We start from the raw sequence: 25,231 nt of genomic DNA on the forward strand, positions 1-25,231 counted from the left end.
GATTTGCAACTAATTACACTAAATTTGGTGCTTCTTTTTGCTAACCAGGAGGATGCACTATACCTATTACATTTATTTAAGCAACTATAGAACTTAACTTACATTTATTCAGATTCTAAATTTTATTATCTTTTATGGTGAGTGATACTTCTCTTATTTACTAGATATTAGTTTGTTTTACTTGCCATTTGTATCAAACTCTATTTGGATGGAAATTCAATTATAAATGCACAAAAACAGCATTTAATTTTTCTTAAATATGCTGGATAAAAAAGTTTGTCTCCTATAAAAACATATTTTGCATTTAAAACTAATGGATTTACTAAACAAAAGTAGTATCAACTATAGCCAGTGAACTGAACTGACTGCTTCTCATCACCATATCCATCAAGATTTTAGAACTAGCAGATCTCATCCTCTCACATCTAGTTTTTATTCATAGACTGGAAGAGGGAAAAGAGCTTTCCTGATTTTTCAAATGCAACTGGTTTCTTAGCTTCGAATGAACTACTCATTGAACTGAACTAGTTGAATAAACTAAAATTGAGAAAATATTGTTTACACCTGCAGAAAATGTTACTGTTGTCAAAAGCTGGTTTTGCACTTCAACAACTCTGATTCCAGGTGCTTAGCAAGTGACTACCACCAGTTAAGTGGTCTGCCTTTCTTTAAAAAATTGGCAACAAGCAGGCACTGCCAAATATTTTTTTGTATTTAATTTAAAAAATTTAAACAGATTATCATTTTAGGCCTTAACATAAGTTGTCAATTTAAAATGTAATTTTCAATGGGTTTATTTCTTAAAATTAAACATATTAATATAAATTTTAAAAATCTGATTTAAATTAAAAAACATTTTTTTAAAATTTAAAAACATCAATTTTTATCCATTCTGATAAAAACACAACAATACAACTATCCAGCATAGATCATCTTTACCTAGTAGGGACTGTTTCAGGAGTCTGCCTTCCACTTGCCTTCTGCCCCTCTGGTGTCATCACTGAATCCCCCGGTGCAGCAACCATTGTATCAAAGTCATTGAGATCTTCCATTTCGGTATCCTGCTGTCTGGATCTGCCATCAGAAAGTCCTGTACCACCGTCTAGGGTCAGCGCTGTATGCACTGTACTCAAGGGTTTGTTTATAGGCTGAAGGAAAGCATCCAGCTTCTGGTCTCGGGAATCGGTGCGGACCATCTGGTGGGCATAGACTTTATCACCTGTTCCTTTAGCTGTGAAAGAGGAGCTTGCTGCTGATTTAACAACCTCAGTGGAAGAGCATTCAACTCCTGGGATCAAAGTCTTCATTGCAAAAATGGGGGAGGGAAAGGAGAGGAGAGATTCAGTGTCATCAGGAGATTGTACATGCCTATTTACCCTTGTATGTTTGGCCCCTTAAATATCATTTAAGACCAATTTAAGTGCTTAAATGGGGCCTGGGCCCCCTCTGCATTGGGTGAATTTCACCCTAATGAAATCTTTATTGTTAAGAAATTGTTAATCTTTAAATGTTCTGAAGATGCAATCCCCTGTGTGTATTATAAAAAATAAGCACATGAAAAAGAGATTTAATTAAAATTATTATTCTATAGATACTATTTTACAATAGTCTACTTACATAAGAATTATAATCATAGAAATATAATCCAATCACTTTTTAAACATGTTTTTATTTGCTTGTTTATTATAATAAACAGAGTTTTATCCCTAGCAATGCTATACTATATTTGGTATTAGTCCTGCCTGGTGTTAGAAGTGTAAAAAAACCCTAACCTATATGTGTGTGTTTATTAGGTTATATAGTTATTTTGTATTTATCTAAAATACAATATTTTGAAACTAACAAAATTATGCAAAAACAAAAATTGGTAGTGTTAAATAAATACATACTTCTACTTAATTAAGTTAGTATTTAATTATAAACCTAAATATTAAATTAAACAAATGTATAACAGTAAATCCATTAATTTAATATACTGTAAAAGATTAAACATGAATAAGAGTCCATTTTAAAGTCACCCTTCTGTCTGAAAATATCTTATCTTGTTGTTATTTGTAAACCCAGGATGACTGACTGAAAGAAAAATGTTTTTCCTTATATTTTTTTCAGTCTGTTTTCATTGTGCTTTTGACAGCACTTTGTGTATAATCATTTCCATTATTTATATAGGGCTTTCACGCAGAAACAAGACAGAGAAAAAACAATGGCAAGGAGACTTAAAGTCAATGTACCTGAAATTACTTTTAACTTCCTCCCCCAAACTGACTAGATTTGAATTAGACAGTGTCACTTTAAAAAATAAATGTTGGCAAACACACTTCAAAAATGGACAGCACAGCTCTCAAGAGACGATCCACAGTACAATAGGAGTATCTGGCCCAGACTAGATTCTAATCTTGAACTTAGAATACTTGCTTCCACAGGCTATCAACACAGTGAAGACTTGTCGTCTCTTAATAGTTATATTCTCACCTGGGTGAAGTACATCCTTGAAGAGTTAGAGCCCAGTAATTTGCTCTCTATATGTTGCTGCACACACTCTAGGATACTGTCTTCATGAAGAAAATGGACTTCATGCTTTGTAGGATGCACATTCACATCTACGTTCTGAGGGGCTATTTCCAGGCTGCAAAACATTTTAAAGGAAAACTAACCTAAAAATATCCCACTGATGGAGGAGTGTGTGAATATGCTCAGCACAAGATGTGTCAGAACTGAGGCCATAAGTCTACCCTAGGCAGCTAAAATGGGCCTGCAAAACGAATGGTATTGCAGAGGAGTCTTACTTGTTTTGATACTTAGATATCTATTAAATACTAAGAGGCTTGATTTAAAACCCATTTCTTTCCATTTACTTTGGATCAGCCTATTAATGAACTAATTTTATTATATGATATTTCTAAAAGATGTTTTGAAGCTGTCACTTTTTCAGTGGATACATGTAACACTCACCACTAGCCACCTCTTTGTGACAAGGCCTGGCATATAGAAGCCCCTCACTGGGCTAGCGCCGCTGCTGAAGGTCACTCCAGCACTTTGGTGGTTTCTCTGTCAGGTAACTCATCTATCAGGCCAGATCACAGTCCTTAGTCACACTTGTCCCAACTAAAGTTCAAAACTATCTTTCAACAAAAACAAAAAATGTCCACCCTCTCTGCGACTCTTCAACCAGTCTTTGGTTCTCCAAGGTCTTTTCCAGGCCTGCGTTCCTGAAAAGCTTTCCTCACTGCTCACTAAGGGCCCTGCAAGAGCCTTCTTGCTCCCTGCTATCTCTTAGAAAGAAGAGAGGCAGATAGATGGAGTTTTGGATAGAACAAATGAGTGTTCCCTATTGCTCTTGCTGTGGAAAAGGTCAGGGAGCCTGATTTTAGTGCTGAAAACCCACAATTCCAACAGACTGCAGCTGGAGTTGTGTGTGCTCAACACTTCTGGAAATCAAGCCTTTTCTTTAGTGTTTTGGACTTGCTAGTCTATAAATGATGACAGAAACACACTTTCAGTTACCACGTGCTTGGGAATAAACTGTCCCATGCTGTAGCTTAAAGCCCACCTTAGCTGTGTTGATCCCCTTTATCTAGCTATTGATGACTCTGACTAGCCCTACAAGACAGGCATTAGAGATTAAGGGCTTGTCTACACTACTGCTTAACTCAATGTAACTTACGTCGCTCAGGGGTGTGAAAAACACACATCACTGAGCGATGTAAGTTAAATAGACTTAAAGCACTGTCTACACTGTGCTATGTCAGTGGGAGACGCTGTCCTGTCAACATAGCACATCTTCACCAGATGTGCTACATTGGCAGCTGCGCCAATGTAGCAGGATAGTAAAGACAAGCCCTAAGACTTATTACTTTACCTTAAGTATAGGAATGGATGTGTACTTTTCGGCAAATAAGCAGCATATACAGTTTCTATAGCTTTCCGCAAAGCACTTGACTCCACCAGTCGATCTGGAATGAAGAATAAAAGGGGGACAATCATGGGAAAGTATTCTGTGACACCTTGTCCAAACTGCACATTTAAACACACTATATGGTACATAAGTACTCCCTTGTACCCAAAACTTCATGCTGTACAAGAGTCTGAAGTTTTTTTCCCCAGTAGCATCTATTCATAGTGTCTAAGCACTGATACAAATCTACGCTAGTTAAAAATTGATCCATAAGGTATTTTGCTCACTTTCCATTTACTAGTCCATTCTTGCTCTTCCCTAGTTCTCTTAGGATATGGTCAGTTTCCCTTCCTTTTTTCCCCCCTTCATATAATTTGTTTAACCTACGTTACAAACAGTAAAATTTTCAAGATTATTTCAGTTTTAATAATCAGACTTCCTTTTCACCATTCAATGTAGTCAGGGTCTAAGTTTCACTTTCCAAATCTCATGCAGTAGCATATTCAGCTGTGTGCTGGGAGAGCCTAAATGGGATCCCACAAGTTAAAGGCAAACACATGAAAGGCTTTTCACTTCAGTGACCTTCAAGCAGCAGGCCATCGAATGTTACGAGTTCCCTAAAGCTTTCTTCTGAAAGCAATCTTCTTGGTGACCGTACACATGACTTTATGAGAGGATCAACACAAGAGTTACAAGAGTTCTGACCTTTTTGCAATGTGATGTTTTTGGAGAACACTGCCAGAGCTAATCTTATGTGAAATTAGCCTGCAGCACAAACAAGGGTACTCAGATAAAGCAGTTGTCACTTAGCCTGGATGACATTCTGTGCATATTCAGGTGCACGGAGATAAGAAAGCTGTCTTCCCTTAGTGACCAAAACAAGGAACAGTTTAATCCTTCTGCGAGACAGGAATAAAACCTATTCCCCTGCTCCGGCCAGGGCTGGATTAAGATATAGGCACTGCAGGCCTGTGTTTAAGGCACCAGGAACTGGAATCGCATGATTATATCAGAATTTCATTTTTTTTTTTTAAATAAGTTTATGGGTAGAAGTAAAGCCTCAAAACATGATTTGAGCAACTGACGCAGTGATAGAAACAATAACTCAGAACTGCCCCATGCATCTTAATGCAGTGTTAACTCCACAATCCCATTACCCTAGGTGGCTCTGCCAACATTATCCCAGAAGAGGATTCTGTGTATGACAGGAGGAGAAAAGTGCAGCAGGCCCAATCTGCCCACCCATTCCAGCAGATAAGCTCCAGTTCAAGAGTAAGTATTTGGGGAAACCTCCCTGCTGCTGTGGGGGGCAGAGGAATGGGGGGCAGAAGGGACGCCTAAGGGAGGAAGGCCCCTGCTCCCACTCCTGGGAGAAGGAAGTGGCCCCATACCTCTACCTGTCTGGGTGGAGAAGGCTATGGCAAGTGGGGGGTAGGGAGAGCCACAGAGAACTCTGTCATGGTACGTACGGATTACCATAGTCTGGACCTGGCTCCAGCCACTCTATAACCCTCCAGACCACAAAACACTGCAGACAGGTAAACATTTGGTTTGACTTTGACTTCCCTGCTTACAACAAGATCTCACCAATGGCAGAATTTAGCCCTTATGTGATTTTCAAAAAGGTGCACGTTCAAAGCCTTGATGCTGCTGTTCTTTAGAAAGAAATGGATGTACACTCTGCTAAAAATTATGCAAAAAGAAACAAAGCATATACAAACTATACACATTTCTTTGCACTTACGATTTATGAAGAGTAAAAACATGCATTTCTTCACTGAGTAGTTTGCATTCGTTATGTAGCCTTTCATTTTAAAGGCCAGCTTTCCATCTTCACAGCCCACTTCTATCAGTTCTCTGTAGACAGTTTTTATTTTGAAAGAGAATACATGAAAATATGCAGTGCTGTGCAAAGGTTTTATTGACATGCGTTTAAGATAGTTACATTACCAGCAAGTAGAAATACACCATTATGAATTTGATTATATAGAGAGACAAGGTGGATGAGGTAATATCTTTTATTGGACCAACTTCTCTTGGTGAGAAACTTTCAAGCTTACACAGAGCTTTTCTTCAAGTCTGGGAAATGTATTCAGAGTGTCAAAGCTAAATATAAGGCGGAGCAGATTGTTTAGGAAATGTAGTCAGATATCCACCCCAAACACACCACCAAACTCATGCTCCATTTTATCCTCACCCATAACAATTTTACATTCAACACCACACACTTTGTCCAAACCATGGGAACAGCCATGGGTACTAGGATGGCTACGCAATATGCTAACCTCTTCATGGGCCACCTTGAGGAAAAATTTCTGGACAAATGCACCACGAATCCAATGATACACCTGAGATGCATAGATGATATTTTCATCATCTGGACAGATGAACTAAACTCCCTCAGATTTCCACCACAACTACCCATCCATTAAACTCCCACACTAGCATCAATTTCCTGGAAACCATGATCCACTTGAACAATGGAACCCTACAGAAAACTATATACAAGAAACACACAGATCACCATACCCACCTTCATAGATCCAGTAAGCACTCCAAACACACCAAAAATCTGTTATCTGCAGCCAGGCACTCAGATACCACAGAATATACACCTTGACAGACTTAAAACCGCCTTCACCAAACAAGGACACTCCAACAGAGAAGTTAATTGCATCATGGAATGGGCCAAATAGCCTGAGAAAACCTGCTTCATTACAGAAATAAACCTCTCTCTGACTGCACATCCCTAGTTGTCACCTCACACTGGAACCCATACGGGGTATCAAACAATCAGAACCCGACCACGTAATGAAATAAATCTTTCCTGAAATCCCTCTTTTGGCCTTCGAACAACTCCTCAACTTCATCATCAGAAGCAAGTTCCACACAGACCATGACACACCAACTCAAAGCAGCACCAGACCCTGCCAGAACAATAGATGCAAAACCTGTAGACATATCTCCAATGCTATAATGATCAACACCTTCCACAATATACCTTTCAAGATCCATGGGTCCTGCACATTCCTTTCACAACATGTGGTATATCATCCAATGCACTAAATGCCCCAATAGTTAGAGCCCTGTGTGGATACAAAATTTACATCCATGGATGTGGATATCTGTGGATCTAAATCAGTATCTACAGAGCTGCAGGGCTCTACCAGTAACCACAGAGGCAAAAGCAGAGCTCCCAGGAGCCAGTGCCCTGTGCTGGCAGCTCCTCCAGTATGGCTGTACCGCCCCCAGCCAAGCCCACTGCACTAGCACGACCAGGAACAGCTAAAGGTGAGTCTGGTGCCCGCCCGAGTGGATGGGGCTGGGGGCAGACTGCCACGCTGGAGGAACTGCCAGCACAGGGCGCTGGCTCCTGGAAGCAGCAGCCTGCCAGGCTGCTGTTTTTGCCGCTGCGGTTCCCAGTAGAGCCCTGCAGCTCTGCGGATACCGATTTGCATCCGCGGATATAAATTTTGTATCCACGCAGGTTTCTACCAATAGCAACTATGTGAGTGAAACCAGACAATCACTACACTCTCAAATGAATTCTCACAGAATAATGATAAAAGACAAACACCACATCACCTGTGGGAGAACAGTTTTCACAAAATGATCACTCTATCTCTGACCTCTCAGTCCTTATTCTCAAAGGAAATGTGCACAACACATTCAAAAGATGAGCCTGAGAGCTTAAATTCATAACTTCTAGTGTCTAGCAAAAACATGGACTCAATAGAGACAATGGATTTATAGTTTATTACAACAATCTATAACCCACTCACCCCACACAACTGCAGTTTCCCCCCCCCCCCCGCCCTTCCTTTTGCCCTTGTGACTGGAGGGGTGTTACTGAGCCACTTCACCTTGAATGGTCCTTTGAAATACGTGTTAACTCCTTACACTAATCAGTCTGTTCCATCTTGTATTTAGCTGTGACACTCAAGACCCGAAGAAGAGCTATGTGTAAGCTCAAAAGCTTGTCTCACAACAGAAGTTGGTCCAACAAGAGATATTACCTCACTCACCTTGTCTTTCTAATATCCTGGGACCAACATGGCTACAACAACACTGCTATGACAATAGTGCAAATGTTTTGTTTATGTGATAGTTACCAAATATCAGAATCCTTTTAAAGAGTTTTAAAATGTTTTGTTGGTACATACAATTATTACTCATAGAAATAATGAAGCCAAGTAGTCTTATTTACCATGTACCCTCAAACTGATAGTAAAATTAGAAAGAAAAATTTCAAACGCCTCTCCAAATTATCCAGAGTAGCTTTTCAATAAATTAACATGCCACATTGTCCAATATCCTGTGGCTATCAAGGACCAGGAATGACTGTTACATCATCACTGGCAAGCATGAATTTCAGTACTCTCAAGATTTAAGACACATGAGAGACCAAGAGAGACTATAAAATTGTCACTGGGTCCATAATTGAATATTATTACTTTTCCTGAAACTATGACCTACATACTTTTTCAATCTCCACTTTTACCTGATCTGCATTAAGGGGTGGGATGTTGGTAGAGAGTGCTTAAACATTTCCCCTGGTCAGTGCAGACAGGTCTTAACTATATTAGTCTCCATCACAGTTTGTAAAACTCTTATAGCCCAGTTAGATCCTATTTACATTGGCCAAGGGAATCCTATTAAGCCTAGGTAATTTATCATTATAACTCCCTAGAAAGGAGTTAATGAGATTTTTAAAGTCACACAGTCAGTTCCATTCCTTAGCTGTAACTTCTAATGTTAGTAACAGAATCAAACTGACCTTCCTATCAGTATTGGCAGGAGTCCAATAGAGTTGGCAGCAAAGCATTCTGCAAAACTGTTCTATGAAATGTATGCAGTTAAGCATTTTATGGGAGGGATTCTTCCTACAACTACTGCTGAGACTTTCTGGCGTAGGGGATATTTTTATAACCCCTTTCTTGTGATTTGTTCAATGAGAGCTCTCATTCGAATTTATAGTCACTGTACAAAAACAGATTTAAGATTTCAGAAAAGCACATTTGAAGGAATTACTAGTTCTAACAAGTAAGGTGTAATAGGAGGAATTACTGAGATTCACCAGTGTAGGAGGTGGCTGGGCACTTCTAGAAGATATTGGGCCAAACTGTCCTCTAGATCAGTGTTTAGAAGATTCTCTCCAGGTACAGACAGTGCCCTTTCTGCACATTGAGGGGAAGATCAGACACTTATGTGGCAATATTCCTAGTTCCCCCAACCCTGTTCTTGGATACATGAAAGACCCTTCTGTGAGTTAGAGAGAGCTGTGCAATGTGCATCATTCTTTCCCAGGGGCGTCCCTAGCTATTCTGGGGCCCTACGCAGCCCCACCGCGGAGGGGGCAGCCCTCCGTGGGGGGGCGGAGGGGGAGGCTGGCCCCAGGTCTCCATGGGAGGTGTGGGGGGGACGTCAGGACTGGCTTGGGGGGCAGAGGGGAACCGCCCCCCAGCACTCAGCGGTGGCACAGCTGGGGCCAGGTTGCTGCACTTCCCGCCGCCGGTGAGTGCAGGCCCAGCCCTGCAGCACTCCTCAGGGGAGTGGGGGCGGAGCAGGGGCGGGAAGAGGCGGGGCTGGGGAAGGGGCGGGGTGGGAAGAGTCAGGGTGGGGCGGAGCAGGTCTGGGGGCTTTGGGGAAGGGGTGGAGTGGGGGCGGGGTTAGGCAGAGCAGGGGCGGGGCGGAGGCAGAGCAGGGGCCCTGGGGAAGATGTGGAGCAGGGTCTGGAGCAGCACACAGCTGCGCAGGGCACCAGGAAATTTGGTGCCCCAAATTTCCTGGTGCCCTACGCAGCTGAGTACTTTGCGTATAGGTAAGGAGAGCCCTGTTCTTTCCCGATCTTCATTAAACCTAAAGGGAATTTGCTGAAAAGTTAATACAGTCTAAGGCCTCTTCACTGTGGAACTCTTCTTGGGCAGCTCAGTGGCTACTAAAGATATGTCTACACAGCAATTAAACACCCACGGCTGGCCCGTACCAGGCAACTCAGGCTAGTGGAGCTAGGGCTGCAGGGCTGCTTCATTGCTGTGTAGATTTCCGGGCTCAGGCTGGAGTCTAGACTCTAGGATCCTCCCACCTTTCAGAGTACTAGAGCCCGGGCCCCAGCCTGAACCCAGCAGTCTACACAGCAATGAAACAGCCCCACAGCCAGAGCCCCATGAGCTCGAGTCAGCCATCACAAGCCAGCCGCAGCTTTTTCTCGGCTGTGTAGTAAAACCCTACGTTATTTTATCTTAACTTAAATAGTGTAGTATGCGGACTCAATAACTACATTCATTTGCACCATCCTACTATGAAATACTCTGATCATCACAGAGATTTTGGGTCTTTTATTTTAAACAGAGCTACAAAATAAGATTTCATTTAAAAACAACTTTATGGTCAACATACCTGCTAACAGCATTTCCAAAAATGGACCTAATATTGTCCACTGTTGTGGCATTTGATAGGGTTCTAACATCTGCCACCGTATCACCTTGCTAAAAATAAAAGAGAAAAGAAATTAGTGTTCTATGTTTACAAATACAATTATTATTGAAGTTTTAGAAATCTATTCAATAACAACTGCAAGACATTTTCTATTTAGTTTGCAAAAACGTATGGGACACAAACTCAGTTTTTGTTTTGCCTGAAGGTTTTTTTTTTGGGGGGGGGGGGGGGGGGGAAAGGGATGTTTCTTTTGCTTTTTAAAAAAGTCTGTAGATATTTATGCAAAGAGGAGATTAAGTCAGGTGTACAGTAGAAACTTTTGCTAGCTTAGCACTATTGGACAGGGATATGCTGGCAAAACCCTTAGGGTACACAGATATACCAGCAAGAAAGTGCTTAGTAGGCATAGCTTATTTCACTTGCCTAACCAGTACAAAAGCACTTTGTTAGTATAAACTGCATCTATACTAGGAGAGTATTGCAGGTATAGCTAGAACGGCAACATTGAAGTGCCTGAATGTGTGGTGGCAAGATATGGGGATAATGGGCAACTGTTCCAGGTGCAAGTTTGAAGAGTGCAAGAAATGTGGTTTATTCATTTGCCAAATAAACAATATTTTAATAGTCTTTAGGTAACATTTTCAAATAGGTAACTTTTTCAAAAGCACCTAAGTGACTTAAGAACCAAAGTTCTACTTTGAAAAGTGACCTAGGTACTTAGAAGCTTAAATCCCACTGAAAGTCAAGCCTTATTGAAAGTGATGGGAGTTAGGCTCCTACGTGCCTGTGCAACTTTTTTTAAAAGGGTTTTGGGCTCCTAAGTCACTTAGGTGCTTTTGGTTACTTTTTATTTTGTTTGAAAATGATAGAGAGAGAAACATAAGTGCTTGGTCCAAAATAGCCTGAATTCGATGACCTTCTGGGCATGCTATAAAAGTCATCTATTTGACAGGATTTTTAGAAAAAGGCGAGAGCATGTTTCCAAAACAATGCAGATCTGGAAAGGAGCTTTTTTGTCATTGGTTGGCTAGCTGGCTGACTAATCTAGCTAGGCTAACCAAGTTGAGTTTTGCTCTTATCTGAATGTTTGCTTTTTAAACACTGTTGGTGCTATGTTGTAACATTAATTGTCAGGGTAACTAAAGCCTTTATTCATTATTTATGGAGGGAGGGATAGCTCAGTGGTTTGAGCATTGGCCTGCTAAACCCAGGGTTGTGAGTTCAATCCTTGAGGGGGCCACTTAGGGATCTGGGGCAAAAATCAGTACTTGGTCCTGCTAGTGAAGGCAGGGGGCTGGACTCGATCACCTTCCAGATCTAGGAGATAGGATATCTCCATTTAAAAAAAAAAGGGGGGGGTCTTTTTCATTATTTAAATATAAATAAATAAAAATAAGCTAAAGGAAAGCTACATTTGTAAGCAAATCCTGAGAAATCAGCTGGCTGATAATTAAAAATCAATCAAGAACAAAGATATTTTAGAAGCAGCTAGTAAGTGTTTGTCAATTGAAAACTAAGAGTTTATTAATAAAGAAGTATTGGGCAGGACCTCAATGTTATGAAGTTTCTGTTAGTGTTCATTATAGATTGATTTTCCTTTCTCCTTTGCATCACTATTTGAAAGAAAAGGATCTTATCTACAGTAGGGATTTTTATTTTTTAAACAAAAACTTTACACCACCACCAGTGGTAGCAATGTTGGAAGCCCTACTATAAATGGCAGCTACTTTCAGCATCATATCAACATGGTTTGTCTTTGGCTACACTTCCAGCTAAACCATGGTCAGCATCAGTTCAGCTGTACCCATTACTGATGACAACTTTCAGCAAAAAGTAAGTTTCATGGTACAGACAATGCTTATTTGGGAAAAGTTCACTACAAAAACCTGACTCCAATTTGGATAAAAAGACATCTAGCTTCTAGAAGTTAAAATATGATACCCTCTTATTTTAAATTTAAGAAGCAGTAAAATTTAAGACTTCTTGTTTTAGGGATTTATAACAATAAATGAAAATTCCTAAAGAAATAACTGCAAAAAAACATGCAAATCCCAGTAATAGGGAACGCAGTCAAACAAGGGGGTGACATAGAAACTGCAAGATTGGATCAGACCCACAGTCCACTTAGTCCAGTATCCTGTCTCCTAAAGTGGCCAATACCACTTCACAGGGAGATTCAAGAGACCCCATAGTAGGCAGGTGTGGGATAATCTATCCCCGCCCCATGTCTCATCCAAACTCCTTAGAGATTGGTTTACGCCCTGAAGCATCTCAGAAAACAAAATGGATAAGTGTTCGCTTTGTGAGCTCAAGGAAAAATCTGAACTGTTGATGCTCAGCTTTTATCTGCATTTATTATTTTAAACTGATGTGTAGTTTATCCAGATTACAGAAAAACAAATTCTCTTACATGCAAAGAAAACCACCTCACAGACTATTCCCATTACAAAATCCATGGCAAAAGGCCAGGTCCTTTATTTAATTGATGTAAGTATGTGAAGTTACAAAGGTTCTACATACCTTTTTAACTGAAAAACTGATGCCTGAGTTGTGGATGGCATACCTGAAAAACAAGTACAAAACAAAACTGCAGTACATGAAAGAATAAATGACAAGTTGTCCCTCCATACTCTACTAAAGCAGTTAACAAGCAAGTCCATGTGAACAAATAACTACATTTCTTATTATACAGCAACAGTTTCTTTGGTTTAAAAGAAATTCAGTTCAAACCAACTGCCACATGAGATAGTAACAGTTTGCTATTACCTGACCCACCCAAACCACATGAAATTTAAAGATCAACCTAGATTACTCCACATATAGGAAATTATGATAGGTTCTTTTTAGAAATTATCAGTTTACCACTTCTAGGCAAAAGCTAAAGCATTCCAGTGTCAAACTGCCTGGTATTATGAGGAACAGCAAAAGCTCCATCTCACCCTTAGTGATTTTTTCAGTACAATGGAATAAACTCTCAGTTTCTGGGAAAGGGAGAAGGAAATTGGTCGACTTGTTCAGTTATCCCTGGGAAGGTGAGAATCCCAATGCATTTATTCACAATCGGCCAAAACATAAGGTCCTTGCTTAGTTTTCACTCTGACCTGGCTTTAATGGGAGTTCACTCTTGTAAGGATCTCACAATTTGATCCAATGGCATTTTTGTCAATATAATGACAGCCTGACACCACCATGAAAGTAATCTCCACGGTTTCTGTTGTTATTTTGGGTTTCTAATTTATCAAACAGATATTTGGACATAAACTGGGATTGTCCTACATTAACCAACACAAAAAAGCAACCCAACAGATAAAATAAGCTGGAGCTCTTTATTTCAGTACTTTACCTGCCAACGACTTCTAATATTTTTGCATACTCTTCACTTGGATTTTTTAAGGCTTTCCTCCTTGTAGTTACATTGTAAAAAAGATCCTCAACCTGCATTAAAATAAAATAAAAATAAAAAAATCACATATTGAAATGAGACTTAAAAAACTTATTTCATTTGAACCAATCTTCTTGATATAAAATCACCTAAATGGTCTGGACATCTTTTAATTTATGAACACTCAAATTCGATGTTCTAGCTGTACTCTAGCTGCTTAGTTTCGCCTTACAAAATGCCATTCTAGAGAAAGATAGTGAAGTATCACAAAACTTTTGATAACTGTATGTTTCACAAGAAGGCACAAATTTCACCAGTGTTTGGTCCTCAGATCAAATGACACTCAAAGAAGAGTTTTCAGGTAAAAATCCTTACATCGCAGTTGACAATTATAGACACAGTGTATTTTAGTGCAACACAAATTAAGTAACAAGATCCATTGCTACAGTCCCTTGTGTGAATCTAGGACCAACTGAAATAATGACCATCTGAGGTTTTCATGAAATTAGCAAATTAACATTAAACGTACTGTTGGACTCCTAGAGGCACAAATATTAGGGGGAAGTTCAGTTTCCTGTTTTTATGTTATAAGAGTTGCTACCACTATTATTGTTATTAATTATTTGTATTAACATAGCGCTTGCAAGCCCTCGTCATGGACCAGACACCTTTGCGTAAGACACTGTACAAACACAGAACATATGCCCTGCCTCAAAGAATTTAAAATTTAAGTGTAAAACAAGAGACAAAAGATGGACAGTTGGTGGAATACAAGGAAACAATGAGACAATATTAGTCAGCATGATAGGCAGTGGTCTCAGCACACCAGCACTTTAATTGTTGTAAAGTATTTTGTAGGCATCACAGGAAAAAAAGTTCTGAAGTGGGTTTTGGAGGAGGATAATGAGGTAGCTTTACATATGTTCATGGGGAGCTCCTCCCAAGTGTGAGCAGCATGGGGAAAAACACTAACTCTTCTCTTCCCATACTGCTACATCTACTGCACAATATTGATCTGTGGTTTATGTACATATTCTTTATTTAGGTGATTAGGTCAACTAACACACTAGACCTAACACTGGATTTGGAAACCAGTGTCCCATTAAGTTTATGATGCAATTCAATATTGCATGGTTTTAAATATGATGTACACCTCACTCTCACAATGCTTACATGTAAAGTCCAAACATAACAAAATGAAATATTTCTCCCATATCACTAGACAGTGCCACCATCTAGAGAGGAAGAGGAGCCTGTGCAATTTGCCCTACAGTCTTTGGACAGATTCCACAAAGCACTTATGTTGTTGTAAAATCTGTAAAATACTCCACAAGGTCGCAAAAACTACATGACAATTATAAAATACATTTTTAGTTGATGAGGCTGTAGATGTGCAAGCCAGAAAGAAAGACAACTAACCTAAATCCTTTTGGGGGCATGGATCATCATCTTGTTCTGGGTTTACCTAGCACAGTAGGGTACTGGTCCATGATCTGGGCTAGGACTATGGTAATACAAGTAACAAATCACCATCACCACCACCACCTACCGTGATCTGAGTCCCCTGGTTTCCAGCACAAGGTTTGGGAGGCGCTTTCAGTTTTCCATCACAATAGCTTGCTCTAATAGAAAACAAAATAAATAGTTGTCAGACACTGATGTAGCTGGGGGCCGGGGTGTGTGTGGTAAGATGGGACATGAATCTTGTGAAAAATCAGGCGGGGCCAAGGGGGTTTCAGGAAATAAGCCAGTCCAGTCAGGGTTGAGGTTTTTTTGTTTTTTCAGGTTGATCCGAGTTTTATTTTTTGAACTTCTATGTCACTGACATATTTACATGAACATAAAACACATATTTGAGAATTTTTTGATACAAAAAAAATTAGGCTCTGATATCAGTCTTTGAATGAGAACTTAAGTATTCTAAAAACTTGAAGAGGAAATAAAATGGATAATGTGAAAAGAATTACTAATTTGCATGATCAAGCTTATATGTGGTTTAATTTATACTGGTTGCAATTTTTTTTCCCTTTTCTTGTGGACGAGTAAGCGCCACAATTGTATTCTATTCTCTTTGCAATCACTCCCACCTGCTCAGGTAATAAAGCAGAATCTTCCAACCCCATCCTACAGCAGAGGATATTGTAACTCATTCTTTTTTGTTTGAGGTTCAGCTATTCCCTCGTTAAGGATCATAGGACAGTGCTGTCAGCAAGGGACAAGTTAGATGAGCAGACCTGCCTTGTAAATATAGTATCTTACAAACCCACACGTGGACTTTATTCATTGCACTATTGGAGTATTATAGTTAGGATCTTTGAATGATATAATTGCTTTAGTGAGTTATACAGATTAATCAGTTTATGTAGTATATGTTTCTAGTCCCTACCTATGTATTCTATAGTTAGTATAAAACAAACTTATTTCCCGTTAAGAGGAAATACAGTAGTTCTAAGTTATAACAAAAATTTTATCTCTAATGGCAGGAGAGATTCTCACTTAAGCTAACTGGTACAGGTTTTTCTTCATTGTCCCATTTTTGTATTCCTGGAACAATATTCACAACACTGTTTGCAAAAACAAAAAGATGAAAAACTGCTATACTTTCATTACTGTAAAAAAAAAAAAAAAAAGAGTGAACAAACAACATGACTGCCCTCTAGTGGCCAAATATTTTTCTTCAAACTTTAAGATACGGGGGACAGACCAATATACATCTCTTTCCAGGTATAGAATTTAGATAACTATTATCACTTTATTAAATTAAAAACCTACCTAATTCTAAACACTTTGCATGTAAAAATGCCTTAGTTAACTTGAGATTATATTACTGTAATGTGCTCTCCCCAGGGCTACACCTTGGAGGCTGAGCCCAATGCAAAATATTGCAGCACTTTTATTAACTGGCATTCAACTTGGGTATAACATCAGACCAGTGCTCTGTGACATACACTGGCTTCCAATAAGCTTCAGGGTGGAATTCAAGGTATCCTAAATGGCTTGGACCAGGTTACCTGAGAATTCACCTCTCCCCCCATCCCACAGTTAAGGGCAGGTAAGGGACTTGAGCAGAAGTTCCTTCATCATAAACAAAAGGGGACTGGTGGCAGGGCATTCTCTGTAATGAGTCCTCAATTGTACAGCCTGCTCCCGTTTGGTTTGCCAGAGCCCAAATTTATGAACCTCCTAAATGTGTTGCAAAGCCCATCTTTTCCCCCTCTTGATTAAGGTTGCCGAGGAGGGTGGGGGCTACGGTGTACATATTTATAGACAGTCCTTTGTTTATGTTGTGATTTTTAATTGATGGGGCAGCAGCTCAAAGCATTGGTTGTTTTTTTAGTTGAAGAAAAAATAAATTAGAAAGAGAACAGTTAGCTATTTGAAGATGTCATAATTATTAAAAACAAATATGTTAACAAAAGGATTAATGCTGCGATGTTATAGCCATGTTTATCCCATGATATTAGAGAGACAAGGTGGATGAGGTAATATTTTTTATTGGACCAACTTCTGTTGTTGGTGAGCGACAAGCTTTCGATCTTACACAGAGCTTTTCTTCAGGTCTTCTAGTTTTCCAAACTTGAAGAAGAACTTCATGTAAACTCAAAAGCTTGTCTCTCACCAACAACAGAAGTTGGTCCAATAAAAGATATTATCTCACCTACCTTGTCTCTCTAAGAAAAGGGTTAGTCAGTTTATATAAGATAAAGCAAGACATAACCTAGAAAGGGAAAAAAACCAAATCTGAACAAGAAACCACCTGTATTTGGAGTGTCTTAAGCCATGAGGTTCCCTGACTAGCCTCAAATATAATGCTGTAATTAGAGATTGCATCATAACTGATATGCACAAGGGGAATATGCCCAGTGTGGACAGACTCTTCAGGAAATTTAGCTGGTAAAATCTAAGAAGTCTCTAGTGAGCATATGCAAACTGTACATTTTCAAAGGCTTATAACTTGGCCAAATTTGGGTAGGTTTTCATCAGAATGGCAAAAGGCTCATTACAAAGGCCACTTCCTTGCCAAATTTGAACTCCTTGCTCCAAAGCATGGGGTCACCAAAGCTTATCAAAGAAAAGGTTGCCAGAATTTTTTTTTAACATGGACAAAACAATATATTTTTTCCTAGCCTCATTCTTGGAACAGCTGAACCATTTTGGATAAAATTTCTCCAAGTAATTAAGTCTGAGGCAGATAACCACTTGGGCTGAAATTTTCCATGCTGGGTAAGAGTTTGGCAAAATCATAAGCAAATGAAAACATGGTCTTATAATGGGAAATATCAAGTAACCAGTTCTACCTATATCATTTTATCTGAAGGTGAAAAATGGACAAGAAAGTTTGCCCTAGATTGGTCTCTAAAATAGAAATCCTTTAAAGGAATTGTTCATCTTATATGAAGGTTCAAAAATATTATGTTAAATTAGCTAAACCCAGCAACTTTACCTACCTCTATAGTTTGAGCCAGTGGTTCTAAAACTTACTTGTTGCCTGTAGTAGTTTACGCCCCTGTCCCACCACACAATTTTTTACTGATTTAAAAAAAAAAAAAAATCAACATGGGCAACTCTCACTAAATATCAGAAACAGTAAGGTATCGATACAAACTGAACCAACAATCCATTGTAATAACAGCAAAAGCAAAATTGTGATCGTGATCAATGCTTACAATTAAATGTGCACACCGCGTCATAGCAAACGGATTAACGTACAGATAGCAACAACTTTGTATAATACTATGCAAGAATAACAGAAATCTGTAAAAATGCACAGCGCCATCTAGAGTTAAATGTACAGCGCCATCTGAGGACCTTATATGTCTGGAGGAATCAGCTTTGCTAGTTATTCATTGCTGTGGGTAAAATGTGCACAGTATGTTTTTTCCCCCCTCTAAAGCTTCTCACGCCTCCCAGTTTGAGAACCTCTGGTCTGAATAAAAAGCACTCAATCCACAACTGTGCTTTTGCCTATATCTTTGCTCTCACTTCCTTCTATCACCCCCATGCTTGTTGTCTCTGGTCCTACTACAGCTTCCTCCACAATGCTCCATTTTATTCTTCTTCCATTTGATCTTTGCACTTTTTTTTGTAGCCACCCATATGCCTGAAACTCCCTCCCTTTTCCTCTGTCCTGAATGTCCATGCCCTCCTCTTAAAATCATCCCTTCCATGACTTTATTTGTATCCAAAATATCATCCATATTATTAACAACTCCGAAAAGAGAATAAATGATTACACACAACACAAACTTTTTAGAGAGTGAATACACAGCATACCTGTATGCACACTTTGCATCAGCAGTTTTAGTTGTGACAGTAACATGGGCAACATGACTTATGCTAGCCAATGCCTATAGGGGGAAAAAATGAACTTTTATAAACCTCACTCAAGGAAATATTAATTTTGGAATTAATACTTCTACAGTGGTAGCCATTAAAATGCAGACATTTACCATTTGCAAGTAATTCGTGTTACTGTGATATTCCCTATTTGTAAATTACTTGCAAGTGGTATATGTCAACATTTTAATAGCAAACACTGGATAGACTAAGTATTAACACAGAACCAGTGACACTGGTATAATTAAAGGCTTGACAGTTCTTAATCAATGCACTATTTTCCTTTAAAGGATTCTACTCAGGAATAACTTTTTACCTTCTTAATTTTCTTTTTTAAATGGAAACTGAAATACTTAAAAAAAAAATTAAGGGCTGAAGAGCTCCCAACCTACATCTCTGGGTTCTTGACGGGAGATCTCCACCCAAACAGAAAAGACAGGCCTTAAAATTCACAACACTAGAAATAACGTTTTAAATATTAAATAGTCTTCTTAATACATCATAAAGCAAAAAGGGCATAAATTCATTCCCATCTCACCCCCTCCCCCCTTTCAGGTTACCTTGAAAATAACCAAGGAATGTGTTTTGAAACAAATATACTTACAACATATTTATATATTTGCATTACAACAGGATGTGCTTTTTCTTTGAATGCTTTCAAAACTTCTAATTTTATTTTATTATTTTGTGTGAGATTGAAAGACAAGGCTAAACCCTAGATCTTCCAAAGAGCTGGGATGATCAAGGAACTAGGAAGAGCTAATTACAATTAAGTGGTGATAAGAAGAGCTATCACTTTAGTTAAAGAGATAACTACATTTTGCAGCCAGTCGGCAAAGGGGAAGAACTCCCTGTGAATCCATTTAAACACACACTGCTCATGGGAGTGGATCTCAAAAGGGAGCCAGTTTTAAATTAAGCCAACAGGAGAAGCCTAACTTGCTTGCAACTTCACAGTGTGGGTCAAGGGATAGAAAAAGCAGGACATGTGGCTGTCTCCCTCCCTCCCAGTTTGCACAGCTGTCAGAGCTCTAAGATCTCAGAGATAACAAGGTGTAAATTGTAATTATTATTCCTTCCTTTGCATAGAAGCTTTTAGCTGCATTAACAAAACCACTGTACCTCTTTTAAGTAATGCATTTCCTGTATAACCTGCTTTTATTTTGCATATTTCCTCAGTTTTGTTTTAGTCTTATACTGAGTGTAAATACACACTATAGGTCCTATGATGGCAATTTTTAAGGGTGTAACTACTTCTTGTTCTTTCTGAAGGCACATTGCCACAGCACATCCTTCACAAAAGAAGCAGTGGCAGGGGAACTTACCAGGGTCATAGGCACAAAATGGGAGAAGGGGTGATTCAGAGTTGACAGCACTTAATCCATCCATCTCCAACTTGGTCCCCCTACAGAGCCACATGTAAAATTCTGCCACCCCAGATACAATTATCCTGCTGGTGGTACTGTAATCTTCTGCCAGGAGGCCAAGCACCTCTGCAAACCAGTCAGTTTCACTACCACCAGCCCTGGGATCTCAGTCAGGGGTTCTAGCTGCTCCACAGCTTGGGTCTTATTCCAACAATCTCCTCCTCTTTACTCTCCCCGAACCAAACTGCTCCATCTCTTCTGGGGGAGAACCAACATGCTCCCTAGTGCTCAAATATCAATGGGGGAAGTGGACCAGAGTGACCCCAAAAACTAATCTTCGCCAGATCACTCAAATGGATTTGTCTATCTATCCCACTCAGTTAACACACACTTCCTGGTTCCACATCACTCATCTTCTCCTTGCACTACACCTCCACCCTAAACACTCCCCCACACGCACACCAACCACACTCGGCGCCAAGATGGAGTCTCTTAAGAAACTCCCATCTTTTTTAAATGACTTCAGGAATCAGAAATTAACTACACCCCTTCACAACAGCATAGTGGCAATGAACAAGCTGTTAACCATAAACTTACCTCTCCCCTAAACCCATATGTAGAAATACTAGCCAGATCTTCAAATTTTTGCAATTTGCTTGTAGTGAATCTCTCACACACAATATCCAAATCTTCTTTCTATATGAGAAAGACAGACACGCATTAACATTTCATTTCTATTTCCACAATTTCTTAAGGCAAGGAAAATTTGATCATGAATGTCTGAAAACAAAGTCCACAAGTAAGCACTACACCAACCTGTACCTGTCCAGTAGGTTTACTTACCCTGATTCCACACCCATTATCTTGGATCTGAATGAGTTTCAGACCTCCCTCCTTAACAATCACCTGGATGCTGGTAGATTTGGCATCCAAACTGCAAAAAGCAAAGCATCTCTCAGTGTCCAGTTAAGTGACATTTACTTCCAAAGAAATCTAGTCTGCAATTATACTGCAATTTATATTACGCCCCTTTCCTCCTTTTTCTCATATCAATTACTAAACAGCTAACTACGAGTCTAACCTTTCAGCATGGCTGTTATGAGGGTTTTTGGGGTCATGGCATCAAGTCTCCCTTATTTTTCTCTTTCCCCCCATTCTGGAGCCAGGTCACCGAAAGGCAAAGACACCGGGAGCCGGTTCCTTCTTTTCTGACTGATAATACCCTTGCAGCCCAAAGCTGCCCAAGGGGTGGTGGTGGTGTATTTTTACACAGTTTAACGCTGTCGAGGATTGTTAGCCTATTTTCTCCAATCCCAGCAGCACACTGGAGGTGTGACGCCCGCAGGCACCGAGGAGTTAAGTTAGGGTTGCCAGGTATCCAATTCATCCAGTCAAAAAGGGAACCTGGCAGCTGTGGTCAGCAGTGCTGACTGGGCAGTTAAAAGTCTGGCTGGCGGCGCAGCAGGGCTAAGGCAGCCTGCTCTCTGCCTGCCCTGGCTCTGCACAGCTCCCAGAAGCAGCAGCATGTCCTCCCTCCGGCTCCTACACGTAGGGGCAGCCAGGGGGCTCCGCACTTTGCTCCCGCCCCAAGCGCCTGCTCTGCAGCTCCCGCTGGCCTGGAACCGCAGCCAATGGGAGCTGCAGGGTCGGCACCTGTGGATGAGGCAGCGCACAAAGCTGCCTGGCCGCGCCTCTGCGTAGGAACCGGAGGGGGAATATGCCACTGCTTCTGGAAGCTGCTTGAGGTAAGCACTGCCCAGAGCCTGCACCCCGACCTCCTCCCATGCCCCAACCCTGATCCCCCTCCTGCCCTCCGAACCATCCCAGAGCACCCTCTCCCACCCCAAACCCCTCATCCCAGCCCCACCCCAGAGCCTGCACCCCCAGCCGGACCCCTCACCCACCCCAACCTCCTGCCCCAACACTGATCCCCCTCCCACCCTCCAAACCCCTCGGTCCCAGCGTTGAGCCCTCTCATGTAGCCCAAATTCCTGATTCCCTAGCCCCCCACCAGAGCCTGCATCCCCAGATGGAGCCCTCATCCGCCTCTCCCCCCTCCACATCCCAATCCCCATCCCAGAGCCCCTCCCGCACCCTGAACCCCTATTTTCTAGCCTCACCCTGGAACTCACACCCCCAGCCCAGAGCCCGTATCCACTCCCACACCCCAACCCCCTGCCTCAGCCTGGAGCCCCCTCCCATACGCCAAACCCCTCTGCTCCACCCCCAGCCCGGAGCCCACTCCTGCACCCCAAATCCCTCATCCCCACCCCAGAGCCTGCACCTCCAACCCAGAGCCCATACCCCCTCCTGCACTCCAATCTCCTGCCTCAGCCTGGAGCCCCCCATATACTCCAAATCCCTCAGTCCCACCACCCATCCCAGAGCCCCCTCCTGCACCCCAACCCTGTGCCCCAGCCCGGTGTAAATGAGCGAGTGAGGGAGGGGAGAGGGAGCAACAGAGGCGGGATGGAGTGAGCAGGGGCGGGGCCGAGGTGCTGGGTTTAGTCTGAGTAGGAAGTTGGCAGCCCCAGGGGAAGTAAAGGGCAGCGAAGGAGAACACCGACGGTGGCGTTTCCCCTCCGCCCTCAGGGCAGCCGCTGGGCACGTTCACGGCCACTTCCAGCCACCCCCAACTTCCGTGGCGAGACGGGGGCACCGCAGTGATGCGCCCTGTGGCCCAGGAGCGCCGACGGCGGGCGCGAGGCGCCGGGAGGACCGAAACCGGCACCGGCCCCGCCCCCCCGAGGCGGTCGGCAGCCGGTCGGGCTGCGCTGAGCTTAACTGCCACCTGCCCCCGCCACGCGCACGAACGGCCCCGCCCGCGTGCGCAGCGCGGGGGTGTATCGGGCAGGTCCCCCGGCAGCGTTACCAGTTCTCCAGCATCTCTTTGATGGCGTTGGCCGGCCTCTGGATGACCTCGCCGGCCGCAATGCGGTTCACCACCACCTCGTCCAGCCGCCGGATCACGCCCGCCATCAGCGCCATGAGGCGGACCCGGGTGGGGGGAGATGCTGAGGGGCTGGGATCTCTGAGCGGGGAAAGGGAGACCACCAGATCCTAGTGGGAGGAGGGAAGGGCGGGGATCGTAGCGCGAGCTCCTCCTCGCTCCAGCGGGCGCGCGGCACAGCAGGGTCGTGAACCCAGCAGACTCGCGCCAAACAGTTGCGGGCGAGAGCCTTGGAAGCTGCCGATTGGAAGACGCGGGTGTCAATCGGCGCGAGCCATCAGCTGTGTGGCGCAGAACTAACAACTCCCATCGTTCCCTGCCCGCACCCTGGGGGCGGGGAGTGGTGGGGGCGGAGGGCGGCGGTTACATGTGCACGCGAACGAGCTCGTTCCGATTGGCTGATCCCCGCGTCGCGGCCTGCCATATAGGGGGCTGACGGACCGGTCGGCGAGTGGTTCTGCGTGGCGCAGAGAGTTGTGGGGAATGTAGTTGGAGCTGCCGGGGTCCCGAACAGCAGCGCGGGGGACTAGGGGCGGGGCCCGGGTTCTTCCACCTGACGCTGCAGGCCAGGGGGTCCCTGAGTAGAGGCTCACGCGTGGTGGCCGCAGCCTGTGACTCGAGACCCCGCCCGTCCGCGCCCTGTGAGGAGGGGGGCTCCCCGCCCCCCAGTGACTGGCCCTGGTGCTCCCCTGCTCCCACTCTGGTGGCCCTGGCCGTTCCCTGCCTGGCATCATGGGAGACCTGGCTCTGGCCACAAGGCGTCTCCCCCTGACTGGCCGTGACACGGTCCTTGGTGACTCCCATAGGTGGCCCAGGCCCGCCATGTCCTTTCCGCTTGGTGACCCAGTCAGCCCGACTCCAAGCGGGCGATGCTGCTATGGCTGTGGCAAGGAAGGGTGCGGCAGGACTCATGCATCTTCCAGGAACAGTGGACAGGGATGGGGAATGGAGTGTCCAATCTGCCAGTGGTGTCTGGGAAGCACGTACTAGCTGCCACTATGTAACCAAATGAGCCAACTACACCCATTGCAACAGAGAGTCCTGTGTCACCTTTAAGACAGATCCAGACTAACACGGCTACCCCTCTGATACTTTACACCCATTGTGTGAGGGAAAAGGTGTGGGAAAGGCAGATCAAGACAAACGCCCTGTGATGAGTGGCACCGCTGTGTTTTCTAGCCTGTATGTGGCATATGACGTGGTAAAGCACAGCAAACCATTTGCCAAGGGAGAACCCCAGTATGGTAGGGAGGGGGTTGTGTGTCCTGATAAGAAGAAACTTTCAGCAGCGTTAGCTTATCAGTCAACCATAGGACAGTGCATACTGGAGATTGGTACCAAGCAAGAATTTCTCTCTTTCTCTCTCCCCTGTGATTGATTACAGCAGCACATACTTCAGTAGATGTAGCCATCATTGATCTTTGTCTGTGGTGCCTGTTTCAGAGTAGCAGCCGTGTTAGTCTGTATCCTCAATATATGTTTCACTCTATATGTTTCAATATATGCATCCGAAGAAGTGGGTTGTAGCCCACGAAAGCTTATGCTCTAATAAATTTGTTAGTCTCTAAGGTGCCACAAGTACTCCTGTTCTTTTTGTGGTGCCTGTGAAAACCTTGAAATAGACAAGGAAATTTCCTTGAGTCCTCAGGTTTAAAAGAGCACAGCCAGAGCCATGATATATTAGAGACAGTTTCAGAAACAATGAATATTACCTCTGAGGGAATTCTGTGCCAAAAAAAAAAAAAAAAAATTCTGCACACAATCTTTCAAAAATCTGCAGATGTTATTTGTCAATAAATAAATGTGGAGGCTCCAGCATGGCAGTGGGGAGCACAGGCCACTGGCAGCACAGAAGTGGGAGA

General features: G+C 42.5%; 1 protein-coding gene across 5 annotated transcripts in view; it reads right to left on the minus strand.

Annotated features, from left to right (window-relative positions):
- MLH1 (mutL homolog 1) overlaps positions 1 to 23,520 on the minus strand; it is a 39,258-nt gene extending 15,738 nt beyond the window's left edge. For 4 of the 5 annotated variants that reach the window (XM_065399583.1, XM_065399584.1, XM_065399581.1 and 1 more), the window contains exons 1-12: positions 23,292 to 23,520; positions 21,263 to 21,353; positions 21,017 to 21,115; positions 18,990 to 19,063; positions 15,265 to 15,337; positions 13,677 to 13,768; positions 12,854 to 12,896; positions 10,295 to 10,383; positions 5,640 to 5,752; positions 3,860 to 3,953; positions 2,473 to 2,626; positions 940 to 1,301 (exon numbers count right to left, since the gene is read on the minus strand). In XM_065399583.1, coding sequence (XP_065255655.1) covers positions 940 to 1,301; positions 2,473 to 2,626; positions 3,860 to 3,953; positions 5,640 to 5,752; positions 10,295 to 10,383; positions 12,854 to 12,896; positions 13,677 to 13,768; positions 15,265 to 15,337; positions 18,990 to 19,063; positions 21,017 to 21,115; positions 21,263 to 21,353; positions 23,292 to 23,407 — 1,400 coding nt within the window. In that variant the 5' untranslated portion in view covers positions 23,408 to 23,520. The remainder of the gene's footprint in view (positions 1 to 939; positions 1,302 to 2,472; positions 2,627 to 3,859; positions 3,954 to 5,639; positions 5,753 to 10,294; positions 10,384 to 12,853; positions 12,897 to 13,676; positions 13,769 to 15,264; positions 15,338 to 18,989; positions 19,064 to 21,016; positions 21,116 to 21,262; positions 21,354 to 23,291) is intronic. The other variant, XM_065399582.1, reaches the window with a different exon arrangement.
- Between the last annotated feature and the right edge of the window lie 1,711 nt (positions 23,521 to 25,231).

Source organism: Emys orbicularis, chromosome 2 (assembly GCF_028017835.1).
Source record: "Emys orbicularis isolate rEmyOrb1 chromosome 2, rEmyOrb1.hap1, whole genome shotgun sequence".
Taxonomy (NCBI): domain Eukaryota; kingdom Metazoa; phylum Chordata; order Testudines; family Emydidae; genus Emys; species Emys orbicularis.